General features: G+C 40.4%; 1 protein-coding gene across 5 annotated transcripts in view; it reads left to right on the top strand.

Moving 5' to 3' along the window:
* The first annotated feature begins 2,209 nt into the window (after nt 1–2,209).
* GABRA1 (gamma-aminobutyric acid type A receptor alpha1 subunit) overlaps nt 2,210–22,997 on the top strand; it is a 40,926-nt gene continuing 20,138 nt past the window's right edge. Inside the window, exons 1-5 of one of the 5 annotated variants that reach the window (XM_017833877.1) lie at nt 2,210–2,626; nt 4,901–4,988; nt 8,662–8,774; nt 16,105–16,172; nt 21,852–22,072. In XM_017833877.1, the coding sequence (XP_017689366.1) occupies nt 4,915–4,988; nt 8,662–8,774; nt 16,105–16,172; nt 21,852–22,072 (476 nt within the window). In that variant the 5' untranslated portion in view covers nt 2,210–2,626; nt 4,901–4,914. Of the gene's footprint in view, nt 2,627–2,689; nt 2,802–3,051; nt 3,071–3,430; nt 3,568–4,900; nt 4,989–8,661; nt 8,775–16,104; nt 16,173–21,851; nt 22,073–22,997 lie in introns of those variants that run through there. The other 4 variants (XM_017833880.1, XM_017833881.1, XM_017833879.1 and 1 more) reach the window with 4 other exon arrangements.

The following is a 22,997-nucleotide window of genomic DNA, read 5'->3' on the forward strand; positions in this document are numbered from 1 at the left end:
ATAACTGTGATAACAGCCTTTGAAAGGAAGAGGGAAAATCTGGGTTATGTGTGAGCACTGATGGACAGGAATCTCAGCCATGGAGGAAAAATAGTTTTGTCCTACTTTCTGAGCAGATGAGAATTAGAGAGAGAATGAGCAACTTCCAATTTTAGGTTAATATTTTCACCCAGTGAGAACTCAGAAAAACATATTATCCTTTGTCACGCAGCAATTGTGCCCATGGAGGCAAAGACTATCCTGTGTAACCCTTGACACTTTACTAAACTAAAACTAGTTGCCATTTTTTATATACTAATTAAGATAAGTCAAGAAAACTATAGGATGCAAGGCTATGTCTCATGGGCACTGAAACTATTTCAGCTGTCCACTTGCTTGGATTTTAGCGCACAGAGGTACCCAAACCTCTGGCCATTCAATCATTCACTTTTCAGTCCATCTGTCTGTCCAGCTACAAAGCAGACACATACATACAGTGTACTCAGCTGAGGATCTCAGTTTACTTGTTGCTTAAGCAAAACCCTCTTATGCTTCAGCGGAAGAACAAAAACATAGTAAATTGTGTTAGCTAAGAGCAAATGAAGGTGAAAACTTTGCATATTTGGAAAATATGCACTCTAGCCACTGAGAGTGTGTCCATGCACTAGTGGTTTGAAAAGTCAGTACTTATAATTTCCTTGGGAAGGTTTTCCTGTTCCCTACTTTTCTATGCACTGCTAACAACCTTGATCCAAAACAAGATGAGCTACATTGGAAATGTCAGGAAACTCAGAAAAAGTCCATTGCAAGTCTTTAAAATAACCTGTGGCTATTCAATGCTGATCATAATGACTGGCTGAACTTGGTGCACTAGAGGAATTTGATAAACAAAATTTCTATTTTCCTTGTGCTTAGGGAAATCATTGCAGTGTTTAGACTGTTATGTCAGGCACTTATCCAAAATGACTGCCACCTTGGAAGTTATTGCCAGCCTTAGCTATGAATGTCATTGGTTTCTTGGGTCAAATCAAATCCTTCCTGTGCTGCTACAGAGACAAACAGATCACACATTCCATGAGGATGTACAGAATGTGCAACATTTGATTTAAAAATCTGGATAAAGCTTGCAACAGCTTAACTGTAACATAAGATACCAATTCAGGTTATCTCTGACAAGATGTATGGATTTTGACCCCCCTTGGAGCAGCACTATAGGAGGGAACAGAAATTGAATCGGTGATGGCATTGAGAGGAGAAGAGGGAAAGTAGACAGAATTTGAAATCCAGTAGGTGCATGTGATACGGGAACTTTTTTTCACCCCGAGGATGCTGGTAGTGCTTTATGAGGAACAGATACTGTTGACGAAGGACTTCATTTTCTCTTTCCATTAAGCGGAGCTAGGACAGCTGACCGCGCAGTTCGTGCGGTTCGCAGTGCCTGACATCTCCGCAGAAGGCTCGGAGCTGGTGCCGGTGCCTCAGCCGAAGGCACGATAACCTGCGGTGGGCAGGTGAGCGCTGCCCGGCTCTCCCCGCACCCCGGCACCTCCCCGGACCTGATGCGTCCAACTTTGTCCGGTTTCCCGCAGCGCCGGCCCCGCCGGGCCCGCTCGGCCCGAGGGGAGCGGGCGCTGCCCGGGGGAGGCAGAACCGAGCCCTCGGCGGGCACGGCGGGGCCGGGGCGGCCGGAGCGCCCCCAGTGCCGCGGGACCGGGCGGGCTCCGGCTGGGCTGGGCTGGGCTGAACCGGCCCCGGCCCCGCGGGGACAGGGGAGGTGCGGGGGCAGCCCCCGAGCACGGACAGCCCTCGGCCGAGTCCCGGGGCAAACTTGCCGGCCACGGGCGTGTGGAAGTGCGGAGAGCCACCGCGTCCTGGGGCTGAGCTCCCGCGCGCCTCGCCCAAAATGCGTGTTACCTGCGTTTAATTAGAATTGCACAGCATCTCTGCCCCCGACTGCCTATGGCCACGGGCTGCCGCCAGGTCCCTATGGGTACAGACAGTCTATAGGCACCAGCGCGTAGTGCTGCATCCTCTACACCCCTAGCCAGCCCTCATTCATATTTATACCGCGACTAAATATTCGATCAAAGGTCGAACGCTAACTCAGATCAGTTATATTTTTAATGTACGACCCTTAAAATAGACTGTTTTGTTAACTGCAAGTGTCTAAAGATGCTCAGCGCAGCCTCCCCCGGCCGTGCAGCCTCCCCCCACAGTAATAATAATGCTGCAGATTGTAGAAGGATTTGAGTCTGCAGCCTGAGAGAAAGGGATTAGGGCGAGAGCACTGGAAGTTAAATTGTGCTGCATATAAAAAATGGGCGGATTGGTCTCTAGATGAGAGCTTGGTACCACCTTCCTTTCTAAAATAAAATCTCTCTGGCATGAAGTCACAGCCTATTTCACATCCGGTTTACCCTGGGACGTATTACTACTGTCTTGGTAAAGAGAAAGCTTTTGTTGTATAGCGGCGGTCGGAATATTGGGCAGAGAAATTTGGGTGCTCAGCCCGGAGGAGCGGAGCAGCGGCGGCGATGGCCGAGGCGGAGTGAGCGGCGGAGCCGGAGCCGCGCATCCTCCGCGCCGGCGGGCGGGCACGGCGGGGCAGCGCCGGGCAGCGGCACAGGGACCCGCGCCCAGGGCTCCGGTAAGGGCGGCGAGGGGCTCGCCCCCACGGCCACGCACGCGGGCGCGCACACGGCCACACGGACACGGGGACACACGGACACGGGGACACACGGACACGCACCGCACCGCTCCGGCAGCTGCCGGTGCGGGCACCGCGGCCAGGCGCGCAGGCGGCTCCTCTCCCCTCTCCGCAGGTACCGCCGGGTCGGGTTTTTTTTTTCCCCTCTCCCTCCAGCTTGAAAATCCGCAGCGATCGATGGGCATTGTCATTTATCTTATTTATTTATTTTTTAGCGCGGACTGATTTCCGCCGGTCCCTCGCAGAAGGTTTTGGGGTTTGGGTTTTTCCCTCCCGCGGGCGCGGTGGGAGGGGTGGCTGCTCGGGGCAGGGGGATGCAAAGTTGAAATGCCGGCAGGAAAACAAGTCTCGATTTGCTGCTCAGAGAGAGGCAAACCTCTCACCGTGAGCCAAAAATGCATCAAAATGCCCCCTTTTTAGCCCCGTTTTTGTTTTAATTTTCCCCATTTCACCTCCCCCCCTTTTTTTTTTTCCCTTTCCAGTGGGCGCTGCTGAAGCGCTCCCAGCGTGGCTCTCGCTCCCATTTTGAATGGGAGAACCGGTGCTGGTCTCTCGGGCGTTGCGGGCTGGGGGAGGCCGGGGGGCAGGGAAGCTGCTGGGCTTTAACGCTTCTCAAAGTCGTTGTTAACATTTGCTTTTTCCAGATGCGAGAAACTTTCCTTCTCCGGCATTTATAGTGCCTGCACGGTTTTATTGGGGGTGGTGTTGGGAGGAGGGGGGAGAGCGTGGAGCTCAACAGATCAAGATAGTTCAGAATAATTCACTTTCCGTTCTTCATCCCGAGGAGCCTTTTGCAAAGGCAGAAGTTGGCAGGACCGGGAGAAGGCGATTTTTGAAGCCACAGATGTTGCCTTTCCCTTTGTGAGGAGGCTGATTAGTGGGCAAGTTAAGATGCAGTCTCGTCCCTGATGATCCTTATCCACGCTTTCCTGCCACATCCAGCTCCTTCCTATCCAGTTAGATTAGCTCAGCCCCATTCAATGCTTATCTGCCCATCATTTGACTATAAACGCATTAATTATATCTCATTGCTTACATACCGCTTTGTAACGGTATTTTATTGATTTAAATTGTCCCTCAGAGTGTGCAGTGAATTGGGGTAGCTTTATTTAAAGGTACAAAAACATTTCTGTGTACAGTGCTTCACTTCCTCAGACACATAAAAAACCCTCCAATTCACTACTGGGGGAAAATACAGGCTTTGTATTTGCCTGCCCTTATTTAATGTAATGAATCCTAAAAATCAACTGGATTCCAGCACACATTATATTGCTATGTAAAGGGACTTTCAACATCTCCCGGGCAATCACTTGAATCTGGAACACCGATTCCACAAATACCAGCTAACTCCTTATTTTATGGTTTATTAGAAAGCAAGAGAAACTTTTTAAGTTGTGTTACTTTTTACTCAAAGGTAAACTGAAAGTAACTCGCTGAAGTCTGGAGAGAGGACAGGAGATATTTGGGGAGGAGGAGAAGGCTGCTAATGCAAAAACATTTCCTAGCAGCATTCAGAGACTGATAGAGATTTAGGAGATGGTGTGTAGGTTATCAGCACATGGTTTCATTACGAATTGTGCTCTTTAGCCCAACAAAAATATTAGCGTGCCTATGTAGCAGCAGATCATAGAGTTAGAATCTAATCATTTTAGTCCTTTTCTGATGCTGGTATTTCAGGAAAGAGGAGAATTGTGTCTGTAGAAGAAAGTTGATTCCATCACATCAAAGCAAAGCTGTGGCTGTGAGGAAAGCACCGCTCTCCTCAGCCACACCACCCCACACTGACACTTTGCAAGAGGTTTGGAAGGGCTCAGCTGGTTAGGTCAAACAAAAAACAATTCCACTTGCTTATCTTCAAATGTTATAGAGGCACCCTGCCACATTTTCAACACAGGAGGAAACTGAGCAAGAATTGCCACAGAATTTGGGGACAGCAGCTTTAACTCATAATTTTTGTTAACGCTCAAGAATAATGCAAAAAGAATACACCCTTACTGCAAAATAAATCCCACCCTGAGCCTCTGGGTCTAAAAGTGAAAGATAAACAGGAGAACAGCCAAGGCCATGGGCCCTTATTCTGAATGACATGAGCTATACTGTTGTGAGGTCATTGCCTGACATCAAATTATTCTGCAGAAGTTTCCAAAATCAGACATTTTTGTTCTGTAATACCTGCTTTAATGTAGGGGATGTTGATGGTTATTTTCCTTCTAGTTTCAGAGTCCACCATGAAGAGATTCCTGGTGCTTTGTGACTGTCTCTGGGCCTGGAGCCTCCTTCTGAATGCACTGACTGAAAGAAGGTGGGGAGATATTTTTTAATGCACCAACATAATTTAGGAACCTTTAATTTAATATAGCAGCATAAGACAAACTCATGGCTGCACTACCACTTAGTGTATTGGGGGAACTTAATCTCTGTTCAAATCCCAGATAAATCTAACCAGGGGAAGTCTGAAAGAAAACCACAATTTGTTTGCATGACTACTTTTTTTTTCCAATATGGTGAAGAAAATAAAGAAAAAGCTTTCTGAAACAAATTGAAACTAAACTACCTCTTAAACACCTGTGCAACCTTTTCTACTCTTATATAATTACTACTCAGAAATACAAGTTTCTTTAGAGGGGAAAAAGTATAATTAAGGGGGTTTTATATCTCATTTAAGCACATTTAGTAACTTTATTGTCACTGCAAGCAGAGGCAAAACTTAACTTCTTTGTTGGTCAGGATTGTGTCCTAACTTAGTAATTGTATTGAAAATCTGAAGTTGACCTTCCTGCTGAAGGAAAACTGCTTGGATGGAGAAGAATCTGAAAGCTCAAAGCCCATGATAGTTATGTTGGAAAGACCATGCTGCACTTAATGTTTGTGGAATATTTGTTGAAATCATAATCTAAAAATAGCATTAGTATTAGGAACAATTTGTAATCATACAACACCTCATCAAACAATTAGTAGGTTAACTGAAGACTATAAAGCAGTTTGCAGTATGCTTGAAGTACTCTCTGTAATTCAAAATTCAGTGAAGGTGTTTAAGAAGGCTCTCAGATGTATTTCTGTATTTTAAAAATATTAATGTCCTGCCAGTGATGTCACCTATTGAACAAAAAGCAGTAGAATTTTTGTATTGTCAGTGGTGATCCCTCAGAGATCCCTGACTACCTTGAAGATTTCAGATAGAGTGGAGTGGGCAAAGGTTCATCTGCACAACCATTTCCTCTAAAAAAAAATAAAAAATGAAAGTTGGTGAGTCATTTAAGAGTTGCTGTATTGAATAAATCTGATGTTTCAGAAACAATAACTTTATTTTTATAGTATATTAAGGTGAGATTTGAGGTATTCACAAAGTACTTCCTCTGACCTAGCTGGAGAATTTTGTGAAAATATGTTTATTCTCTAGATATGCATACATGCATCTGTGTACATATATTTATTATACTGTAATGGACGTGTGTGCATTCCTAATGTGAGAATTAAAACGCATTGGACCAGTGTTTAAAAATTCGGTGGCGTGTCAGTATTAGAATGACCTGTAGATGGAGTCAGTGCACAGTTTTTTATTATACTGGGGTTTCATGTGAAAATACAATTGCATACAGTCACTTTTTCCTCAAAATCTACACACCTTACATGAAATATATCTGGTTTTAAAGCCATTTTGTCATAGTAAGTTCCTTTGCCTTTGTTTCTGGGGTGCTGTTAATGCTTTATGATAAAAAACAATTGATGAATGACATAAAGCGTCTGTGATACAGGAAGACAGTCTTCCCATGTCACTCTTATAATAACCCCCTCCCCCAGCATTAGAACTATTATGTGTGTTTTGAATGAAAAATCACAATCCCTCTGGAGTTACAGCCTACCCCATATGTGCACAAATGTTCAGAATCTTCCTGTTGTGACCATATGTCAGTAAAACCCAGCCCTAATGGTGCTTTTTACCTTTGCTAAAATGGTGGGAAGAACAGGTAAGGACAAACGACAAATGTGATCCCAGCATGGGAGCAGGGAGTCTGTCCCACTGTGCTGCCACCAGGCCATCCTCCTGACACCACCTCTCAAACATACTCATTTCTTTACCACTACAATTTCTGAAGTGGTTTTAGATCCTTTTTCCACCTTATTCCTGATGACCTTCCGCTATCCTTGAGATACGTATGTACAGCAGCTTGTTTGCTGACAGTGAGTGTCAACGTGAATTTAATCCAGTGAAAGGTCCTGTGTTGCAATGCTCCAGAAGGTGGATGAGGAAAGATAATGCTCGCTGGAGACAGCAGGAGAACTTGTTATTTGATAATATATAAAAGGGTAAAACCCCAGTTGTGTCTGTGACTTAGAATTCAACTGTAGGTATGAACAATAAACATAAATCAACCTATTTTGTTGTGAAGTGAAATTGTATGACATGGCTAGAGGAAAGTCATAGCATTTTTTAACACTGTGAGAGATTTTGTCTTCTTCATTAGAAATAGTGATTTATATGCATTAAAAACCCCCTGAACATTGTTCTTTACAAAGTCACATCCCATGGAAATAAACCAAAATTTAGTAAAACTTCCATGGATGGCACTCCTGAAGCTAATTTAAATTTTTAGTGTTACATATTCAAACATGTACTGCAAAATAAACTTGGAAGCATTTCCAGAGTGCCCATATTCAGGGTATCCTTCCTCCTTCTCTCTGTATTTGATGCAAGTGGAATGTGTGTGTGGGATACACAATGCATGTCTGACTGATGCAGCTTACAGAAAATCATTTCATGGGTATTTTAGTAGAACCCCATCATTACATTAACAGTTTGTTCCTCCTGAGCAGGCTGGGCTGGTCAGGGCAGGAGGGACTGGCAGAGCCCCTTGTGCCCGAGCCAGAGAGCCAAGGGGCCAAAGGAGGGGTCCCTTCTGTCACACCTGGGGCTGACAAAGGCTCTGGCACTGCACAGGTTCTTGGGTTCTCCAGTTCAGGAACAACAAACCAAGGTTTGGCAAAGCAGTGCTTTGCTTTTAGTGCCGATGCCAAGGTGTGTTTGCAGTGGGTGTTCCCAGCAGTGCAGGAGAAAATGGCCCTGGGTGAGGCCTTAGGACAAGTGTGATCTGTGATCAAGGGACTCATCTGTGACAGGGTGTTAGGTGAAGGTTTCAGATGTAAGGAGGTTGATTCTGATGTCATCTACAGCAGACAGAAACCACTAAGCCCAAGGATTTCATCCTGATTTGTATTGATGGCAGTAAGATTTTTGTAGCTGAGTTCAAAGAGCTTTAATTTTATCCTTCTTCAAGTAAAATTTCAGGACTTTTGGCTGAGCTAGGGATACACATTAGAGATCTGCAAGTGAAGCTTTACAGACATGAGAGATTTTCATATCAACAGATAGTTTTGTTATGCATTTGTAAGGAAAAGATGGAAATATTCCTCCACATCTAACTGCTAAAGGAAAATGAGAAATAAAATAGAGCAAAATAATATCTAGATCTATGAAAATGCACACTCAGTCTATTTCTATATTCAAGAAGAAGATATCTCTGTGTTTTTTCAGCATTTATTTTCAGTACTTAATGTCAGTGTTCTAAATTACTATATCTTTCTTTGCATGCAAATCCTTTATAGCCATTACGAATTAAACACACTATTTTTTGCTGACAAAAAAGCCTTTTCATGAGGAATACACACACATTATAGCATATATAATTAGCACATTATAAACATTAATGAGTAATGAGATAAACATGAGGGAACTGACATTTTACATGCTCACCATTTACAGAGGGCCACTGATTTTCTGTGATTTAAAAAAATGTACGATTTAAGAATAAAACGTAAACATGAAAGAACCCTATAAAGCACTACAATCTTGTCATAGGGAGGAGGTTATGTGACCATAAACCAGTAGAAGCAAGAGTAAATGGATTTTGGAATTACTGTTTTGTAAGGTTATTGGTGGATCAGTGTTTGTCAGTATTGACTGTTGTGTATTTCAGTTATGGACAAACGTCATCCCAAGATGAACTCAAAGACAACACCACCGTGTTCACCCGGATCCTGGACCGGCTGCTGGACGGGTACGACAACCGCCTGAGGCCGGGCCTGGGAGGTGCGTGGTGTTCTGATTGTCAGGGGTAACGTTAGACAAAAATCAGTTCAGACAATGTTATTTTTCCATGATATACTTAATTCTGCTTATATAGACACATAAAATAATGCTGATATATAATATTAATTTTTTTCACAAAAGCCATGCCTTCCCTGTCTTTCACGTACTTGGTTTTCTCATACTTATACCCAAAAGAAGAAGAAAATGGTTCACAATTCAAGAAGACCTCTGAATGGGTATTAAAACTTTAAATGTATGAAGAATAAAAAGATAATAAAATATGACCTGTGACCTCACAAATGACAGGTATCTAAATCTAAATATGAGCAAAGCACCTCAGGATGACTTTGTTTTGACAGTTGATTTAGACACTTGGTATAATGGGGAAATGTATTCTGAAATGTTCCATACATAAAAATATGCAGTGAAAAATCTAAATGTAGCATGGGGCTTGGACTTGGAAGTTCAATGAGCCTGTGATTATAGCATGACCTGTTGCTGGAAATTTTAAAATGTATATGGAAAAGCAGTAGTTTCATTTTTCTTTCCAATATCAGTGATGGCTTCTTGTTGCGTATTTTGACCAGAACACGATTTTTAATCTTCTCTGAAGAGAAAGTAAAGAAATTTACCAGCATAACACCATTTTTAGATATAAAGAATTAGGTCAAAAACTCATTCATTCCATACTAGCTATGATGTACCTATCAGAGAATTTAAGAGACTAGAGACCCTCATATATATATGTTATGCTGATAAATGTTATGCAGTTAGGCACAATGTAAATCAGTGTATCATTGAGTGCACTGTAACACTCTTCCAATTTTCTAAAACTATTTTTTCTGTTCTGTCTATCCCTTCTGAGAAACACTAGATGAGGTAAAACCATGCGTGGTACAGTTACTTTCTCCTTCAGAAAGGGGTATCTTGCAGAAAACTCTGGTTATCCCTGTATGATCTCTCTTTCTGTAGGGCAGAGTTTCAAATCTGTTCACCTACAGAAACAGAATTGTGGGCATGGACAAAGAAACAAAAGAGAATCAGTTTCTTTCCTTCTCACCTATGGAATAAAAGGGAGATGACAGAGTTTCTTCATTGAGTTTGTTTCTCCTTCCTTGTAATTATGCGTACGCATGAAGACTTCAGTGACTAAAAGGTATCTTTTTCACTGAAAAATTGGAATGGATTCTGAAAGGGGTTTGATCTTGATCTTGACTCTACTCAGAGGAGTAATCTCCTTCTTTTTGAAATAAACACCATGATGTTTCTCTCTCCCAAGTTTGCAAACTTCTGTTAGTGTGGGGAACAGTTTCACTGCTTGGTAGAAATACTCTGGTGAGGCAGATGAGGCACCATCTTGAAGCCAAGAACAACCTTCTGGAGAGATCTCATTACAAAGATTCATTGTAGGAGCTATACTATAAATTCATGGAAAAGCCAGGCTAAAAGGTAGAGCATTAAGATAATGAAAAATTCAGAGGTGCTGAATTTTGGGTCACTCTTTCAGCATCTATGGAATAAGTGCTAGATCAAAATTAACTCCTCCTTTTCCTTTTCTAAAATCTTCTTTTGAGGTATTACTTCAAAAGGAAAACTAAAAATTGCATATGCTCCATAAAGAGTATGGGAATGAAAATTATTATTCATCAGATAACCCAATAAGGCCATATCTGAAGTTAAATGAGTAGCTTGGAGCATTTTGCCGTTAAACAAAGAAAGAATTATTTCTCATTAACCAGAATATTAAAAAATGGAGTTGGTGACCCACGGGGAAAAATTATAGTTATTGAAAATGCTTGTTACTCAAAAAATGGCGTTGCTGCTAGAATTAAGCTGATTCTTTTTAAAAGAAGAATGCAGCACCATTTTATGCATTGGCACATTTGCACCTTTTATCAATAATTATTGATATAAATTATGCTATTTAGTTGTTTGCCACCTTCATATGTGGGCATAGTCACTTAGTCAGACATTGCTAGGAAATAGCATCTGTTGTAATCATCCATAAACATGGACAAATAGTTACATTTAGTTATTTATGCATGGAAAATAGAGCTCTCAAAATTAATGCAAAAATGTTGTGAATCATACTAGAGGACACCTATTAACTCTATGAGAGGATAATCAGTTACAAAAAGCAAGGAGGAGGAATTGCAGAGAGTAACATATTGAAGCTGAAAAAGAGGAAATCATGTTAGACATTAAGGGAAAAAATAGACAATGCAGTTATTGAGGTAATAGCATGATTTTCTGTGGGAACTATCTGGACCCTAGAACTAGAGGTGATCAAAAATAGGCTAAATAAGAAAGATGCTGATCTCTATTCAAATACACAGTCCTGAAGAAAATAAAGGATCAAATACTGCCAGAGGGGAGTGAAATAAGGAGGAAAATTCACCTCAGTGTTTGGTGGCCTCTACCAGTAATGCACTGTGTCTAGAGTGGGACTTAAAAGAATTGAAAAGCAGTGAAAAATGGTGGGAAAAATCAGTAAATGGATAGGCCATTCCCTTTTGTTCTGGGCTGTCTTCATGTGGGACAAAGGGATGGTCCCTGGGATGCCACCGCAGCAGGTCTGAGGTGCCACAGTGGAGAGAGGGAGGACTTGCATAGGGCAGGTTGTGTTTGATGATGGGATTCATCAACACAAGATCAGGTGCAGCTACAGACTTTCTAAGACTAGCACCTTTGCATGGCACACCTCCCCTCCCTAAAACTAAAGGATATCACATGGTCTGTGACCTTTTAAATTAGAGTAATTGTAAATGTGGTTTATCCCTTTGAGAGGGATTTTGTAGTAGAAAGGTTAATACAGAACTGAGAAGAACAACAGTGCGTTTGATCTGACAGACGAGAATCTTCCCGAATTAAAATGCTTTTGTTGGGTCAAATGCCCAACAATAGATCATTTCAAGTAGATTATAAACATTACTTCAGTAGTGAACAGAATTACACTCATTTTATGCTATGGGTAGAATGTATTTGTTGATGTCTCCTGTGTGATGTTCATCAAAATTGAGTGTGACTGTCCTTAAGTGCAACATCAGTAAATCTCAGGCAATTCATTACTTCCACGGAGTGGAAGGGATGGGAAAATAAACCTCACAGTACTATGTTAATTATGTTTTAAAAATCAGTTTCATGAGAACATTATCTATAAACACAATAAAATTACCTCTTAGTTATTGAGATCCCAATGGAAATTGTTGGATTTTAACGTACCTGAGGTTACATAAAGTTTAGGGAAAATATGGTTTTGGTCTGGATGTGTCATAAAGAAGTTAAACCTAAATGATTCTACTCTAAATGAAAAGACAGTCCTATACCTCACCCCTACACATCATTCTGTAAGTAAAGAAGGGCTAGATGCTACACTTAAATCTCTAAAAACTGAAAAGGCTGATTTTGGTCTCCTTTTTCCACTCTTAGGCACCACATCGATGTAAAGACAATTGTAAAAAGCCTTAGAAAACCTTAGGAAAATTGATTTAATACAGCAGTAGGGAGGCAGGGAGGATATGAGCGCTGAGCTGTTAATTGGTGGGTGAAGAGCTGCCACGACACTGCACAGCTCCCAGGAAACCCCTTCCAGCAGCACAAACTCTACAGCTGGGCAGTCACAGCACAGCTCATCCTTCTCCCTTTTGGTCCCTACTCTACAAAAGCAGCAGCACAAAATTCTTAGGAGTGTATTTGTTGTGGTTCTTTGATAAAAATACTTCACAGGATGCAGCTGGCATGATTAGTCTACATGACTTTCTTTAGCAATAACAGCATACACTATCCAGTATCTGAATTCCTTTCAATCAAAACCACAGGAAAAGTCTCCTCCATACAGACAATTATAGCCCACACTTACACAAGGCGTGCAGGAGGAACAAGTGCATTACCAAAATGGTGGAACTGATGTAAACCACCAAAACATGCAATTCAAATCAGCCTTGTGCTCAAATACTAGCAGGTCATAAAGGGAAACAGTCAATGTATAGTCTCTTATGATAAATGGACTTAAATCCTGCTGTTTAAATCTGTATTTCTTATTTTGTTCTCAATTTGTAATCAGATCACCATTCTAGCAATAATGAGATCCCTGGGAGTTTAAATCAAAATATTTCTTGTTACTAATTTTGAGAGTTGACGTTAGTCTGGCATCATTAGCACAGTGTTTGTAAACAGGGAGATGACAGGAGTTGGTGCTGACTGGTGCTGTCAGGGCTGGGTGTGGATCAGGTGCCTGAGGCTGTTGCAGAGTGTCTGGGGGGGTACTCGGGTGCTATTTTGCTGATCAGTAGCTATTGGACCCTGTGGTTGCCGTACAGTAAAAGCAGTAAGTCATTAATCATTTCCGAGGGTTTTTTCCTGGAACTGTTACATGTTCTACAGATATCCTTACATTACTTAGTCCTCGTTCATGAAGCAGATGCCATAGTCAGCATTCATGGTTAATGTGCCTTTAGAACTGATGGATTTATCTGCAGCAGTCCAGTCAGCTCCTGGCCTGAGCTTGTTCTGTTCAGTGACTTAGACTTTTGAATATAGCTCAGCATTCTGAGCATTGGAAACATGATTTAAGCTTTCCCATGGTAATCAAGCTGCAAATTGATCATAGGTAACCTTGATTCTAAATATATATCCCAAGTGTATGAGTAAACACATGTCCTGTGCAGGAGTGACTCACAACTTCTGAAGCTCTTAACAAAGCACAGTTGAATCATCTAATTAGTAAAACAGTAAACAAAGATTTCAAAACTTCCATATGGCTTTGGAGGGGCTCATCTTTCTCTGTGTGTTCATACACTCTTTTTCATCGCTCTTGAAAATGAGCTACCTGCCAAAGAAAAAAAAATCGATGGTGTGTACACTGATTTTATCTGCATTTGAAGAGACCTGGGATTCGGTGCACTGCAAAAGTGAAATCAGTGTGAAGATAACACAGTCTTGTTTGAGTTCACAATCTAAATTTTCTATTACTACTTATTATTTACATGTTACTTAAATTATTTTCAATGTTATACAGAAACAAATTATTTTTCCTTGGAAATCTTCCTCCTTAGTGACAAATTCTTTAATTTCCATTTTGTAATCTTCAAGTGATTTCCTTAAGCCTTAACATCAGCTACTATGACCACACTTCTCCCAAAGCCAGAACTCAGGACACCACAACATGATGTGCTGCTGATTCAAAGAGTGTATTCTGTGTCCATGCAAGGGAAACCAGAGAACTGAATTATATTGAACAGAGTCTTGCTCAGAGCTGGGACTCTTAAAAGGATCATCATTTTGATCCTGAAGAGCTTCTAGAATCTCCTGATTATGGCAGTGGAAGTGCCTCAGTGGAAAGGAGATGGAGGGATGGGGAGTCAGGATGAAAGATCTTTAAAAGAGTCATTTGAGGTTCACTTTTCAAAATGTAAAAGGCTTATGGATTTCAAGATGGTATTAATTTCTCAGTCTTAAGAAAAGGCAATTCAGTAGCTGGAGTCCATTCAGCAATGTTTCACTGGACCCTGTGAAATCTCTACTCTTTTTCTGCCAGTTGTTTCATACCTGACCACAGCTTCTTGAACTTTTGTGATAGTGATGGGCTGAAGGCCAGAATACATTCCTTCCAAGCCAAGTAATTTCAGACCAACCATATCCTTCTTTCAGTTATCAAAGGCTAAATTCTCACCCTGAACTTCTTTAAATCCAGAGCCAATTAGATGTCAAGAAAATACTGAAATTTCTTTCAGTCAGTTGAAAGGCTTGTAAACAGTAATAAGGTCACATATTATTTAACTGGACACCCAAGGATGAGATTTCACCTCTCCGGTGCTTTTGCCTGTGATCACTGTACTTTTTACATGTCTTGGTCACACAGCTAAAGAATGAAAATAATATTAGGCAATTCAGCCACATCACAGCATTTTACTTTCTGTGATTATGAATAATACTTTGGGAGTTTCATCCTTTAACTATTTTACTGAGTCCTGAAGATTAATTTCGATACCCCCTAATTTTTGCATTAACTTACTAACTGAATACATGTAATTTGCTGTATTCCTAGGCTGACAGTAGAATCAAATCGAGTATTTTACTGTCTCAAAAAAGTGAGAGTTATTTCAGAAATTGTATCCCTCCTTCCACATTGGAAATTTCTACCCAAATCCCCACGCTGGCTTGTCCAGCCCCACGGGGAATGTCTTCAGACTCCGTCCCGGTGGGATTGGCTCACTCCACATGGTTGGATTGGTGCCTCCAGGAGGTGTCACTCCCTGCAGCTCTATTTCAATCCCCAGGGTGATTTTGCTCTGTGCCACCCTGGGGAATGCTTTGTTCTGAGTGCCCAGCACACACCAGTATGAAGGGCCTGATCCTGTGGGAGGAAGGGGAGGTCAAGCCCGGCTCTTTCTCAGAGTGGCTTTTCCCAGTCGATCTGCACGAGGCAGATGCTGGGCTCTTTCTGGACATCAGCACCATTTTAGGTGTCTCGGACTCAGCATTTGTGACCACTAAAATCCCTGGTTTCCTCTGAATTGATCAAGGGCATTGTGCCATGGAGCAAATTTACAGCCTGAAGATCACAGAGAAGTCCAGCTTTGTGATACAGACTATACATATAATCTGTGTTATGTACATTTTAGAGTTCTGAATTATTATTTATACTAATCTCTCATTGAGGCCTATAGAGCAAATTTATGAGCAGAGGGCTCACTTCCAGAAAATGTTTACACAGATGATTTCAGTATAGAAATTTTATCTGATGTTTCCTTGGAAAAGTTTTAGCTCCTATTTGTTTATTGCAGTAAAGGGTAATGCAGCCATTTCTAACTCATATCAATAAAGTATCTTTGTGTTTTTGTACACCATAATGTATGCTCTTTTTTTCTTCTATGTTCCTGTGTCTCAATACAAAATACATAACTCATAAGCCCCAGGTTAATTATTAGAGACCTTGCTTTAGCTTACCCAGAAACCAACGAGTACCCCATGAGACTTAGGAGTACTATGTACAATATTCAGCACTGTTTATATTGTCAGACAAGAAGATTTATCAGTCAAAGAGTGAAAAAATTTCCACAGCAATGGAACTGTGGCTTCTGTACTGTGGCATCACAAACTCTTTCTCAAAAAGTTCTGTGGAAACACTGTAATAAAAAAATTGTTGCTGACAATATTGACTGTGAAATTACATCTAGAAGCAGTAAATTATCAGGACCATATTGTGGACCAATTTTAGAATGGCTAATCAAAGCCAATAATTTTTCTATTCGTTGTGAGAATTGGTAGTGGTTGGATCTAACGAAGGCTGTTGATAGACACTCACTGTCCTAATTTCCTGCTTCATCAGAGCGAGTAACCGAAGTGAAGACTGACATCTTCGTCACCAGCTTTGGGCCTGTTTCAGACCACGACATGGTAAGTGATGGCCTATATTTCTACAGCACTCAGTTTTTCTTGTCTTTTTAATTTGGAGGATGAAAGATCTATGCAATAACTTATTTACCCCTTTTAAGGCTGGGCTTTCCTAAAGCCCTTGATCTGAAAATGCTCAGTTTTTGTGTGCCACCACTGCTGCTGGCTGGGACTGCATTGAAGTGCCTTGAAATTAGCAGCTTTGGTAACTTTAATGATATGTTTTAACAGACTTTCTATTTGCTACATAATATATCATGAAATGCATTAGGGCTTGGATCCATATTCTTCTGAGACTGATTGCTCGGGTCCTTGCTGGCACACCACTGATCCAATTTGCTAAGAAAGATCATCATCTTAAAACCAATTAACACTTATGCCTACAGTGTGACATCTGTACAGTCTAACCTGTATTTTTATATTAAAAGCTACTGATCAATGGGAAGTGACTTTCCTAGATCTTGGCTGCTGAAAGAGAAGAGAAGATTAATGAGAGAATTAGTGTCACTTCTTTATGGAATGAATATTAAAATCAAATTGCTAGATAACTGCAGGGAATGGAGAAGTTCAGAGAACTGAATGAAGATGTTGTGAGCCCTGGTCTTAAGAGATATTAAAAGTTGTGTTGAAATACGGATAAGGTACTTAAAATTTTGCACCAGGAGGTTGCTATTGACAGGGAAGGTGTGGTCTGCAGCCACCAGTTACTGCTGGAATCTTGTATGAGTGTGAAAGCTGGAAACAACCTCATTAATTTAAATGAAGAAATGAAAACAGTTCAGCCTTGTAGCTGGCTACATTTAGCTAAATACATTCACCTAAAAAAAATTAAAAGAAAAACAGAGAGCAAAAATTATTACAGGAAAGGAAACAAGTTCCATTTCTTACTGCAAAATTATCACTAGTTTGATTTGAACTAAAACTATTGACTTTAAATACCTTAAACACCAGGTTATTAAAAGTCTCTAACTACTCAAAGCAATGTTAAGGAATGGAATAAAAGAGAAAGTAACTTTTAAAAGGTAGTTTATTTTTTTAAGTGAACTTTATGAAAAGACACCATTTTCTTGATTGCTTGGAAAATAGCTGTTGTCAAGTTTTGGAGAAAACTACAGTCAAATTTGTAATTGCAACTGATGTCATGATATTTAAATGAGAAAGAATAGCTTGTGCAGCACAGTTCTTGACCAGCCATTCTCCTTAGACCTACAACAGAAGGGTAATACAGGATGGTGCTCTGCCTCCTCAGCACATATATACAGGACTATATATATCATAAAGAACAATTTAAAAAGTTCAGTCAATGACTTCTGCTTTTTTGGTCTGTGATAATCTTGTGAAATTACAACATCTACTTACTACTCTAAATTATACATTAAAAGAGAAGGAATTCCTTGGATTAGAGATTGGTAGAAACCATTGATATCCACTTTTTATATTCTGGTAATTGGTTAAGTCTCAACGTAGGGAACCAGTGGACAAACTGAAAACTTCCAACGTAGGCACGTGACTGAAATATATATTTTAAAAAATTTAATAGTCTTGGAATACTTGCAGCTGTAGCAGCTGCAGTTCGTGAGTGATCTGAGATTGCTCCAGTTTTGCAGAGACTTGTCTTCTTGGGACAAGTCTGTTTTTAATGTCCTGAAGATTAAGGTAATTTAAAGTATTGGGTCATATATGCTTGTGGGAGACGAACAGAAAAGGTGATGGACATATGCAGGGGAATGTACTCTTTGTATTTATGAGAGTTGTTTTGCATAAGCCAGCTGGTTAAGCTATTGTTTCCTTTGTTGAATCAGATTTACTAGAAAACTCTACTAATGAATGGCAATCTAACAAACAAATAATCATGGGTGCTTTCCCACTTGTAGACATAGATTTAGAGTAACTGATAGCCCTGCTGAATTACTTGGGAATATTTGATCTTTTTACATCAGCACCTACTTCTTAGTTTCAGGTGATTTGATTAAGTAGAAGGTAAAGCCAATTTAACATTCCTAGGACAAACTGGTATTTATATGGGATTTGGGTTTTAAAGAGTAAAATGCAGAAGCTAAAAATCATCTTCCAGAATTAGGAATATGAAAAAGAATTTGAAAAAGAATTATTGACTTCAGCTATAATTCGGTACATGAATTATTTTAGCATAAGAGATCCCTACCTACAAAAAATCTCAAAAATAATTGAAGACCCATACAACATTGGCTCTTGTTTGTCAGTCAGTTAAACAGCAGAAAGAATTCATCAGTCTCTTAATAAAGTGTGTGACCAAGAAACACAGAGGCAGGTGTTCATATGTTTCGAGAAGTAAAGAATTCACAGAAAAGTATTTAGTGTAAAACTCCTACTCACCTCCCGTGAAAAGGAACGCGTGTGCAGCCTACTCATGTGAAAGCTTTTGCTCAAGGAACTAAGTGTGAAATCAGAGACGGAGAGAGAAAGATAAAATGAAGAGCTTACCAGAATATAAAGTCTATATTGATTTCAACATAGATTTGGTGCCAGGTCCTCTGTGCCTACTCCCGTTGGTTGTAGACACTGTCATTGGAGGCTCCTCCAGGTTTGGAGGGGTGAGCAGGTTCATGGGCAGTGCAGCCCTTCCTGGCCATCTGCTCACCGGGAGCAGCTGCTTTGGCACCGAGGGGCCGATGTGGGAGCCCAGGAGTGCTGAGCCCAGGAGTGCTGAGCCCAGGAGTGCTGAGCCCAGGAGTGCTGAGCCCAGGAGTGCTGGCTGGGCCTGGCACTGAGCTGCTCCAGCTGACAGGGTGTGTTATGAAAGCACAGCCCCAGCGAGCACAGCCGGGCCATCTGTGTGCAGGAATCCAAAGGCGCTCGCACAGTCGCTCCATTTCTCAGGGAGTGCAGGGTGTTTCTACCCACTCCCAATACACTCTTTTAAGAGCAGCATACACATAACCTGTTATTCTATAAAGAGAATGTCTTGGCTTGTTCTTGTGAATAAAGTTACACAGGAGAAGAGCATTTTAAAAATAAAATCATCTTTTTTTGGAAGAACTTCGCAGGTTTTTAGGCATGTTCAGTGGATTGAACTGATCAACAGATATCTGGCTATTCTCACACTACTGTCATTTTTTTGAAATTTTTGACATATTATTTGGAATAAGAAGCATTTTAAAATTAACTTTTTCATAAAGACAGAATAATTTTATTTTTTTTTTAGTAAACTTTTATTCCCACTTTTTCTGTACTGTAAGCTTTTCAGGAATGATTATCTATCTTACTACCTTCCTGTACAGCACCTCATGTAGACCACAGAGTGGTCTACCCTGTGAATAAATAATCTCCAGGGAGAGACATTAGATGGGTAAATTAGAGAACATTGAAGTCAAAGTGTTATAAATATTCAATACTGTATAATTTATGGCAAGTGCAGATAGGATTCTCTTTTTTTTACCTTTACACTATGGAATGAAGAGTCCCCACTGTGAAGAATTTATTCAGAATTTCACCTCACTCATATGTCTGCACATAGGCCACTGCTCTCATACACTGGTTTAGAGAAAATCCTTCGGTTCCCTTGCTCTGTATGCCCCTCTTCTGCAGAAGAAAGCCCTAAGCAGAGTATCTGATGACTCTACGTTAAAGATCAGCTGTCTGTCAGAATTCATTTGAAAAGAATTAGTGTCCATGCTAAAGTGGGTAGTGAAAGCTGAAGAACTGAGATATCTCAGCCAAAATAAATTCACCCTATATGGTTAAATGGTCTGGGATAGAGAAAGATTCAATCTGTTCCAGGTATGACCTGTCAGCTACATTTTAATTGAACTTTATCTTATGCTGTAAGGTCCCTTATCAAATATCTCAGACTCCTTGTTCTTTTCCAGCATAAGAACCTTGTGTTCATATAAAGTGAAGAACCAGACTCCCTTCTCTCAACCTGTACCACCTCCCACTCACCTCCTTCCTTGCACTTGAAAGAGAAAAGGGAATGGCTGATGTCACCTTCTGGGCATGTCTTTTACCTTTCCCATGTGTGTAGGAGGAAATTTTTTTTGATGCTAGTAAAACATGGAGGAAATCCAATATTTTAATGACAGATACTGTCTTTTATACCTCCTTCTCTCCTACTCTGCTGCATACCTGGGACAATATTTTGCTCACAATTCAACCTAAGGCCATGACCAAGCAAAATTCTGAAGCAAGAAATTGTTTGTAAGTGCACAACTGCTGCCACTGAAGCTGAACAAATTCAGGCTTCAGCAGTTCACTGAGCACGTGATTAATAAAATGGATATACAATTAAGTATGCACCAAAAGGATTCACAGGTCTGGTATGTAAATAAAATAAAATAAAATTTAAAAAACCCCCACCAAACCAAACAAGCCCAAAGTAAGAACACCCCATGGAACTACAACATTTCCACGTCAACAAGAAATTTATTCAAGCATTTCAAGCCCTAAAAGATGGAAAAGCACATTACCTGTAAGAATCACCATTCTTTCCTGCAAATAGTTGCACGAGGAATAAACAGCTCACAGGTGCTTAATGTTGTAAGGAATGTTGCTGTTTGTTAAAAGAAAAAACAGAAATTCAAGGGAGTTTCCCTTACAGCTGTGTGTGCCCTCACACACATAAGTGTTCCTTAGAGCTCCATGTGCCTTCCCACAGTTTTCCTTACAGCTCGGGGTGCCCTCACACACAGAACTTTTCTCTGTTTCAGGATTTGCCATCTCCATTGGCAGGAGAGCTCAGGAAAGGTTCTGTTTTTCAGCCAAAAGATTTTCATTCAGGGTAATTGAGAACTGTATTTGGATGACTACTTTTCATGTTTATCACAATATCACAGCCATGAAGGGTGAAGGGGGCAGGACAATCCCATACTGAACTTCCATGTCAGAATGGAATACCATACTATACTGCATCCACAGAAGTTTTTCATATTTTCACCCAACATACATCTGTATTTCATATTCCAACATCTCTTTCTTAATTTCACCCTCTCCCTCTTGACTTTGTTCCTTTTGCTTTGTAACAAATATTTCTTTCATTTCCTGGTGAGTGTTGGTTATTTTGACCCTCCCCACATCCCCTGTCAGCCACTGCTTCTCCTCCCCACTGGCCCAGTCCCTGTGTCACCAAGCTGTGAGTCTTGGCCCAAAGCTGTCCTCAGCTTGTGCTCTCTGCAGTCCAGCCATTCAGCCCAGCAAACCACCCCACATCTCATCAATCAGACCTCACAATTTTAGTGACCTGTGAACTCTTTGCAGGTTGATTACATGTTTATTCTAATGAGACTCTTAGAACAAAAGTGGTAAGACCCTGTCTCAGCGGGCTTGTTTTATTTTGACACATCCTTCCTGTGCCACACAGACTGGCCACCCATCTGCAGCTGCAATGACAGTTCTAGGGCAGGTGAAGAACAAGGGAGAAAAGGGTGAATTATTTTGGTTTTGCTCTATTATATCTCAAACTCTTGTGTAACTTTTGAAATACTATTCTTCTTAACATTTATTCTGTTGAACACAGTAATGATATTGTAACTGTTTAATAACCAGCTTCTGGTACATTGTAAGTAACACAGGGAATAAACGTTCTGATAATTACTAACACCATTCATAGTCATCTTGCTTCTAGGGAAGGTAAGAATGTACTTCTCAAGTTCTCATATTGGAACATATGACATCATGTGTGTTTCCCTTTTTTCTTAATTGCTGTAGGAATACACCATAGATGTATTTTTCCGCCAAAGCTGGAAAGATGAGAGACTAAAATTCAAAGGACCTATGACTGTTCTTCGGTTAAATAATTTAATGGCCAGCAAAATTTGGACACCTGATACCTTTTTCCACAATGGAAAGAAGTCAGTGGCTCATAACATGACGATGCCAAATAAACTATTACGAATTACAGAGGATGGGACATTGCTATACACAATGAGGTGAGTCCTAAAATGTTACATCTTTCATTTGGTTTGACAATTTAACTTGTGAAAGCAGATTTTCCAGACAGGAAACAGGTTCCTTTTGGACCATAATTTGAGTCCTGCTTAGTAATTATTTTGGAATGATGGACAAACTGAGCATTTACAGTGCTTATTTTTTCCTCTCCTCCTGTGTACAGTCCCTGGATGTGTCCTAATGCTTGATTTTAAAAAGGTTCTTATAATATTAAGAATCCATGAGTTTGCAGAGGACCTTAATTTGGTGTTGCTTTCAAGGACTCCATCAGCAAGTATAATAAAGCCTGAAAGTTTACTACAATCTGTACTCCGAGATTGTGTTCAAGGGTCTTTAATCTTTTGATCCTATAGGAAGCAGATTCTAAGAACTAGCAGATGCACACAGAATTCATTGCCCATTCTTAATATTTCTTGTGCTTGGGAATACAAAGCATGACAGTCTAAAAATAGACATTTCTCATTCCTTTCATTACAAGAAAAACAATTGATTAAAGCATTTGGAAAGTTAGGAGAAAAAATTATTTTTGTGCTGGAATCAATCTTACTGGAAATACATCACTCTCTTCATGAATAACTGAACTTTAGCTACCCAGTTGTCAGCGGAGTTAAATAAATCCTTTTGAAATAATGATGATATACAGTCTTGGGAACATTCTGGCTTAAGAGACTACAAATTAAAGATAAAAAAAATTGGTATATTGTCTCTACAGAGCTGCACATCCCTTCTTTGTGTCTCTCATGGAATCAAACAAGGTCTAAAGGGATTCTGTTGACTTCAACTTAAGATGGAGAGCTTAGTGCATAGGTGAACACTCAATTTTCTTTTAACTATTTTGAAGATGTTTTTAAAATCAGTACAAGCATTTGGAGAAAACAAAGTCTCCAGGTTTTTGGATGTTCATTT

This window comes from Lepidothrix coronata, unplaced genomic scaffold (assembly GCF_001604755.1).
Source record: "Lepidothrix coronata isolate B3197 unplaced genomic scaffold, Lepidothrix_coronata-1.0 Scaffold223, whole genome shotgun sequence".
NCBI lineage: Eukaryota > Metazoa > Chordata > Aves > Passeriformes > Pipridae > Lepidothrix > Lepidothrix coronata.